We start from the raw sequence: 8,500 nt of genomic DNA, 5'->3' as shown, positions 1-8,500 counted from the left end.
GGACCAGGACAGGGGGGCACGGGGGAAAAGGAATTGATGTGAAATCCGGGGGCGGCGGCCGCGCCGGCTGCACTCACCATAGCGGGCCGTCAAGCCCTGCCCGGAGCGCGGGTGCCGATGGCGCGGACGCTGGGCTTGGATTTCACATCAATTCCTTTTCCCCCGTGCCCCCCTGTCCTGGTCCTCCGCTCCTCCGTCTTCTCCCCGTCTGCCCTCGTCTCTCCCTAGCCTTGTCGCTGCGGGTCTCTTTGTCTTCCCTATGGTCGTCTTTTCCTTCGTCTTCGTCTTCGTCTTCTCCTCCTCCTCCTCCTCCGTCTTTACAAAAGGAACGGAAAGTGTAAAAACCCCGGCGCGCTGGGCCGCCGGAGGCTTTCGGCGGAGTGCAGCGCGGACTCACAATTACAAGCCTGTTTCTATTAAGCAGTTCCATGGCCCTCGGCGTGGGTGGTCTGCCGCGCCATAGGCAGGACCTGTCAGGGTCACGTGACAGATCCGAAAACTTTACCCCTTTACAATAAACTCAAGGAAAGCAAAGTAAACTCGAGGAACGTGCTATCAGCACAGCCCTCCTGGGTAAACAGGCGCTCCCCTCCCCGCCTTCCTGGGAGGCGCCCAGGCGAGCGAGCTCCGGAGAACCCCGGCCGCCCCCTCCCCGCCCCCCGCGGCCCTTTCTGCCGGGGGCCGCCGGGCCGGGGGTCTCCGCGCGCCGTCTCGCCTTTCCCACCTTGTGCCCCCCACGCCACACACAGTATTTGCTAACATTTAGCCGCTTGCTCGAATCCGGGGGCGGGGGCGGGGGCGGGGGGGGGGGCGGGTGCTGGGGACTGGGCGGGGGCGGAGAGCCGGGAAGCTGTTTCAGCATCCCCGGCTCCGGGAGTGCAGGGTGCCCAGAACGCTGCGGACAACGCCACTTTGCCTGTCCTCAATGCTCAAAGCCCTCTCCTGCTCACATTCCCACGGAAACCCTGAGAAGCTGGAAGCATTCTGCTTGACAGGCCCACAGGCTGACAGGGAGGCAGAGGGCCAGGGAAGCCGGGCAGATAACAAGAGCCTCCCCGGGGAAATGTTCAATGCACCAGGATGTATGTGGATTCGCGTCGTTTCTGTCGGACGTCCCTGGGAAGCCGCGACTTCTGAAGAGACCAAGGTGGAGTCCCTTGGAAACCAAGATTGGTAGCTGGCTGAGGAATCACTAATTGATATTTGCTTTTTTTCCTTCCAATTACTGTGGTTTTTAGGGTATGCCACCCAAATACTCCCACCCACGCTGCCTTCCCGAACGATGAAGCTTGGGTGATTGGGTTAGACGGAAGTGCTGTGGGTCCATGCAGAACGGCTCTCAGCCTCTTGCCCTAAATGGAAAGTCCTATTCAGGAGAAACCCTGGTACAATGTTTAACATTTTATCTGCTCAAACCTGCAGGGTAGACGATGTTTGGCGCACAGTTGAAAGGTGCTATTTTAAATGGACCACATTATGAATAAAGGTGAATTACAGCTACAAGGGGGAAGACAATTTACTGAAACTATCAAGCGTTAACTAGCTGGTCTTCAAGCGGAGCCAGGCTGTTCTCACCTCATTGTGGGCTGACTAAGTGATTAGAGGTGTGTGTGCGTGTACATGTGTTATTAAAAAAAACCCCAACAACCTAGGAATCACAATTTATCTCCTTCCCCCAAAGACTATATAGCATCCTTCAATAGAGTTGTTTGACTTCTCAGAGTGTTCTGTTTGAGACGCATTAAGTAATTAAACATTGGAATGCTGGGCAGCCCTGTGAATTAGGCTTGTTGAGAAAGTCATTTCATACCAATTGACTTTAGTAAAAAATAGTCTCAAACGGATATCAGCAGAGCATGGATCCTAAAAGTCATAATAATTGGAAGAACAAACCCACCAATATTTCCTTCAGAAACACTCCATTTTGGGGTCGAATCAAAGGACTCTACTCAAACTCTGCTATACGCTTGGGTGGGACGAGGAAGAAGAAGGTACAAATACATCTCAAAATAGAGTAGCTTAGAATATGAAAGAAAAAGGGAGATAAGAAAAAGAGAAACAGCTTAGCAAAGGACATTTAAATGGCCCACAATGTAAAGTTACTAGGTCCGGTTATGCTAGCTTTGTGGGAAATTCCAGCAGAACTGGTGAAGTTTGGTCTTCCTCATTACAGTGAAGCCCCTCCTGCAGGTTCACCTGGCTGCATGCCCCCTGAGTGAGGCCAAGGCGAATAATCAGGGGTGGACCCAGGTGTGGGGGCCTGGGCTCCTGCAGTTTGGGTGGGGAGGGCTTCTTAAGGAACTCAAAATTACGACACAGAGCCAGATACAGGGCCTTGGGAGTGGGCTGTGCAGTGAGGGGTCTGAAGCTGTGTGAGCTTCCTACCAGATCGCCCCCTTTATAGCACAGAACAGGGGGATCACTGAGCTACCCGGATTTTGTGGTCTTGCATCCATTAGTTAAAATTGAATGTTTCAGTCCAGTGGTTTACAAGTAGGAGCAAAACCCAGCTTGATTTGAGTGTAAATAGTTGGAGTTGGGCAGTGGTGGTACAGTGAATCAGGGAGTTGGAACCTAGAAGGTTCTGAAGGACGGGAACTCACGGGAAATGCTCTCTCCCAAGAGCAACCTGTCCTTCTTTTCCTTCCTCTGAAATCAGTGTTTGAAAATTATCTCAGTGCTGTGTCTCTCTTCCCTCCACTCTTAGATGCTAGAAACGTTGAAACAACAAGCCCCAGATATGTGTTCTCCAGAGCCAGAGCCCCATTTGTTGTTACCTTCTGGCATTTCTCTGAGACTCCCTGCCAGGGCAGGCTCCTTCTCAGCAAACAGCTGCCTCTCCCCTTCTAAAGTTGCTTGTGCCTCATCTCTTCTTGCAAAACCAGCTCCAGCGCTGCCCGGTCTGATAAGCCACTTGGCAACAAGGTGTTAATGGCTGATGAGGGTGCTAGACAATACTTTTGCAAATTAACTTGGACTTTTGGAGCCATAGCCAGAGGAATAATTCCAAAGTTGGAGAGTTCAGGGCGTTAAGGCAGGACCAGATGGAGACATTTGGGGCATCAGAGGAAGGACAATAGAGGGACCTTTTGTAACGGGTCTGAAAGTAGACCACGTGTGCATGACCAAATCCGTTGATGGGCAAGGTCATCCCTGGCTCTCTGTCTTTCTGTTGCTACTTGAGAGATAGTTACCCTTGTTACACGCACAGACACAGACACAGGCATGCACATACACACATTCTTCATTCTATGCTCCCCTCTTCCCTGGCTCCTGCTAAAAGTGGGTTCCTAAGGACTTTCATTCATCCCCTCCCCTAGAGCAATCTCCAGCAACTGGAGTGCTTCAAATGAATAACTGAGAGTTCAGAAGAAACGTTTGTCCACGTTTAAGAAGCTCTCCACTCGGGGTGAATGCCCCTCCTGCACACGGTCAGTCACCTCAGGTGTGGCCATTCTTTGATACTGGATCAGACAAATCAAACTTTCATAAAAAGTGATTTTGCTCAATGTGGGGATTCCAAATGTAATCTACCTACCCCGCCCTCTTTCCAGTCAGGAAGATACCCAAAAGCCAAACCAGCTTGTAGAATTAAGGCTTTGAGGACTGGAGGGATAAGAAATACTTAAAGGGGGTTGGCTGGAATTAGGAGACTGGAGGAACAATTGAATTATAATGGTAAGATACGCTAAAACAGTAAAAGAACTGTTTAAACAACGAGCAGTAAAACAGGATTACAAAGAAGAAAAACCTGAACAAACAGCTTGGGAACAAAAGGGATGGAGTGAGACGTCATAACCAAGGGCTCCCAGGGACCCCATTACTGTGTAAGGAGGCACACAGAGTCATCATAGTGTTCTAGAGAGCACAGCCATCTCAGGACCAGAAGAAAGAGGGAGAGAGATGCCTGGGGAGCCCCCACCTCAAAAAACAAAACTGACCCAGTTGCTTACTGTAGTGACTGATGTCCACATAGGACTCCCTCTGCTGAGATCTCCTGTGCGGAAGACCTGCAGGGGCAGCCTTGCCAATGAAGAATGTGGTAAGAAATGAAGTGCCAAGGGAGATTTCCAAGCTGTGGGAGGCATGTGTGGCCAGGCTGGCTGGTGGCGATGGTGGTGGAGGTGGGTCAGGGCCAGGAGAAATGCCTTATTGCAATTAAGCAGGTCAGAAAAATGATCTCAAAGTTCTAATTGTACCTAAGAGGACTGAAAAAGACATGAATACAGTAAATAGAAAAGACAGCCTCTGTCTGACAAAAAGTGCAGTTTTACAATTTTAGCATTGCTGCTACTCAGAAGTCATCATTTGCCTTGATTAAGATCGAGGGGAAAAGATACAGAACGGAACTTCATTTACTTAAGCTAACTGACTAAAAATTTGGAGGAGTGAGTCCAATTTCATTCCACTCTGAGTGAGAGGTCGTGTGAGGCCAAGCTCCGTGTGGTGAGATCCAGGGGAGGTTTGTGTCGTGCGTGTAGAGCCTCCTCGAGCCCTGTCATCACGCTCTGTTCTGCGGGCTGCTGGGTAGGACCTGCTGGTGGCTCTGAAGACCCCCACGTACAGAAGTGCCGCTCCCTGTGTTGCGAGGCAGACTCCTCGGAAGGCCCAGGGCCTGGAGGGGATGTGTGCTTCTTGCCCAGCAGCCCCTTGGGGTGCTCCGGGGGTGGCTCCTTCTCTGGAGACTCTCGCCCCTTGAGGCTGGAAGCCTGTTTGGTGGGGAGTGGGGGCAGTGGGAGCTGGGGTCTGCCTGACGACCCTGACCTGCCGTGCACCCCCAGGCTTAGCGCCTCCTCCTCCACACCTGTGTTACTTTGCTAGGGCCCTGTGACAAAGTAGCACAGCCTGAATGGCTTAAACTACAGAAATTGATTTTCTCACAGTTCTGGAGGCTGGGAGTCCAAGATGAGGATGTGGGCAGGGCTGGTTTCTTCTGGGGCCGCTCTCCTGGGCTTGTAGATGGCTGACTTCTCCTTGTGTCTTCACAGGGTCTTCCTTCTATCCATGTCTGTGTCCTAATTTCCTCTTCTTGTAAGGCACCAGTCATATTGGATTGGAGCCCACTAGATGACCTCATTTAACTTAATCACTCCTTTAAAGACCTTGTCTCCAAACACAGTCACATTCTGAGGGACTGGGGTTAGGGCTTCCACATATAAATTTTGAAAGGACACAGTTCAGCCCCTAACAGCGCTGAAACATTGGAAGGAGCTGGCTTGGATCTGCAGGGCAAGTGCCCATCTCTGCCTGTGGTCTTCAGAGGACTCAGGACAGACTGGAGCTGGCTCCTGGTGCTGAGAGGACCTGACCGCACCTCCCCGGAACCTGCCCGCGAAACCGACGCTGGGTGACACGTGTCCTAGGAATGCCGGCGCTCTGAGAGAGTGGCCCTCCTCACCCAGCAGAACTTTTCCCCCACAAGAATGAGCACTGCTAGGCTAGTTATAAATCTGTCTTGGTTATTTACTGCAGCGAGTTCCTTCAGGCAGCGGTGTGCGAGACTGGCTGCTCACAAGAATCACCTGGGGAGTTTAAAAACAAAAACAATGAAACAAAACTAGATTCTTTGCTCCCATCCCAGAGCAATAGACTCAGATCCCAGCCCTGGGGAACTGGCATTTTTCAAAAGAATCTCCCTAAAGAAAGAATAGTAAAATGCTAATGGTAGGATCGAGGTGCGGGTATTCACTGTAACATCCTTCCAACCTTGCTGTGTATTGGAAGTTTCTCATCATAAAATGTCAACGAGAAAATAAAAGGATCCCTGGGTCATTCTGATGTGCAACTAGATTTGAAGGCCTAAGGGACACACGATTAACTTACAAAAACGTTCTTGGCATTCTCTGTGATGGTACTTGTCACATTGCATGATTGCTGTGCATTCATCCAATGAAAGCTCTGTGAGCTTCTCTGCATGCATCATCCTCTGCTAGGTGCTGTGAATTGAGAGATGAAAAAGCAGTCTTGAAAACACCACAAAATACCATTTCACATCCATGATTAGCAAAACTTTAAAAGTCTGACCATAGCAAGTGTGAGCAGGACTATGAGACAACGTGAACTTTAGCGCACTACTGGTTGGAGTGGAAGTCAGGTTAATTGTTTTTGGAGAATAATTTGGTGTTATCTAGAAAGGTCGAACCCCACTCCTGCGTATATCTCTCAGAGAAATATGAGGCCTAGGAAGTACATTCAAGAATGTTCACAGAAGTGTTGTTTGTAATGGCATAAAACTGGACATGACCAAAATGTCCATCAAAGCAGGATAGATAAACAAACTGTGGGCAGTTCACACAATGGGATTCTACCAAGAGGCGAAAATAAAGGAACCACAGATACCTTGTAGCAATATGAACGCATCTTACAAACATCATCTTGGGTGAAATAACCAGGTCAGAAGCAAGTCTCATAAGAATGTACATGTAAATTCCATTTATATAAAGGTCAAAGTCGGGTAGTATTTATAAAGCAAAGGAGGAGAGGGGCTGGCCCTATGGCCCAGTGGTTAAATTCAGCGGGCTCTGCTTCAGTGCTGGTTCCTGGATGGAGACCTACACCACTTGTTACTGCCCATGTTGTGGCAGCGACCCACATACGAAATAGAGGAAGATTGACACAGATGTTAGCTCAGGGCTAATCTCAGCAAAAGAAAAGAAAAGTAAGAGAATGAGCAGCCCACTCAGGGAAGCAGTTACCTCTAGGGGTGCAGGAGGTGAGGGGGTTGGGGAGCTTCAAAAAGAATTCATTTTGTTATTTTTCTTTAAAATGTACATACAGGTGATAAATACCTGTATTTTTGAATTTTTGATCCATTTCATAACAAAAACATTTTTTTAAAAGATACCGTCCTAGTTCTAGACAAACTCGTGGCCCAGTGGGGCATAAAGAAGAACAATAACTGTGGAATACGGTGACAGATGCTGGAGCCGCGGAGGCCGGAGCACTCGCCTGAACCCTGACTCCCAAGAGGCCACCGGGAGTGGGGAGGGTGTTGAAGGAAGGGAGAGGGGCTGCTGACAGGTCAGAGGGAGAGGGTGAGTGTGTTCCTGGGAAGGGCAGAGGATGGCCGAGGCATCCAGGGGCAAATGCTGTCCTTAGAACTCAGGCCTCTGTTTCTGGACCCCAGCCTGTCCAAGCTCTGAGCCACCACCTTCATGCCTTCTCTGTATCAACGTAACACCCTAGGGACAGACTAGAAACTCATGTAATCTTCTCCTAGGGAATGAGGCCGCACAAGCTTAAATGTCGTGTGAATGCAATGTTACTTTATGGGCCCAAACCTGGGTTTAAAAAGTTTGCATTATATAGTCAACCCTTCTGTGGGGTCATCTTATAGTGACATTTCAGTGGTTTCTTGTGTATAAGGCAATATTACTTATTTACTACAAGTGCTATTAGGAGTTATAAATGGGAGTAATAGTAAAAATCCATAAAATAGTGCTCTTAATTCTCTTCCCTTGTAAATTTGCGTGTTGAAAGGATGTTTTATTATGAAGTCACTCATCTTGGTATTGTGACAGCCCGACTGCTTAAGAAATACTCAGTTACAAACAAGTGCTGGCCTGGAGGAAGTGAAGAAGAAGCCAGCTTACAAATTGCAGCTATTCTTTGCTTATACAGGTGAGCGCTTCTGTTTAACCCTCATGATTTGAAACAGGCTACCAGCCCACCCTCCACGGAGAGGCCCACCTGTTTCCACCCCACCCTGCTTCTGTAGACATACAATTCTATTTGGCTCACTAATCACTTCTTGATACCCTCCCTTCTATTGTTTCTAGTGCGTTCCAACTTTTTATGTCATGGTACACATAGGAAGAATGATAATATTGGTACAATAGAATGGAAAAACCAGAGATCTGAAGGCACCTATCTGTGGGAGTAATTAGCAGAAATTTTACGTGTTTTTATGTTATAAAATTATGAGAAAGGCAAAGTAAAAATTTAGAGAAAATATGAAGTATGCAATTTGTAGAAAACGTCCAAATAAAATCTTTTCAAGTCTTTTTTTATTGCTTTTTCTCCCCAAATACCCCAGTACATACTTGTATATTTTAGTTGTGGGTCCTTCTAGTTGTGGCATGTGGGATGCTGCCTCAGCATGGCCTGATGAGCGGTGCCATGTCCGCACCCAGGATCCAAAACGGCGAAACCCTGGGCCACCACAGCGGAGCACCTGAACTTAACCACTTGGCCATTGGGCCGACGTCCTCAAGTTTTTGATTGAGAAACAAACTTTAACTTCCGTCCATGAATATCAATTTTTTATGTCAGCTTTTATGCCTAAAATAACTCTGAATACAAGTCTCTAAGACTTTAATAGTGATCTCTCAGCCTGTGGCTGAGGGGTCAAGTTTGCCCACTCTGCTTTGGTGGCCCAGGGTTTTGCCAGTTCTGATCCTGAGTGCTGACCTAGCACCACTCATCAGGCCATGCTGAAGGGGTGTCCCAAATAGCACAACCAGAGGGACCTACAACTAGAATATACAACTATGTACGGGGG

At 48.6% G+C, this 8,500-nt stretch overlaps 1 protein-coding gene across 1 annotated transcript in view; it reads right to left on the bottom strand.

Annotated features, from left to right (window-relative positions):
• The window catches only part of PTCH1 (patched 1), a 69,572-nt gene extending 69,399 nt beyond the window's left edge, over positions 1-173 (bottom strand). The window contains exon 1 of the mRNA XM_046664201.1: positions 78-173. Coding sequence (XP_046520157.1) covers positions 78-80 — 3 coding nt within the window. The 5' untranslated portion in view covers positions 81-173. The remainder of the gene's footprint in view (positions 1-77) is intronic.
• Between the last annotated feature and the right edge of the window lie 8,327 nt (positions 174-8,500).

The sequence above is a fragment of the Equus quagga genome, chromosome 6 (genome assembly GCF_021613505.1).
Source record: "Equus quagga isolate Etosha38 chromosome 6, UCLA_HA_Equagga_1.0, whole genome shotgun sequence".
In the NCBI taxonomy this organism is placed as follows: domain Eukaryota; kingdom Metazoa; phylum Chordata; class Mammalia; order Perissodactyla; family Equidae; genus Equus; species Equus quagga.
This window is presented reverse-complemented; position numbering and strand designations above follow the sequence as displayed.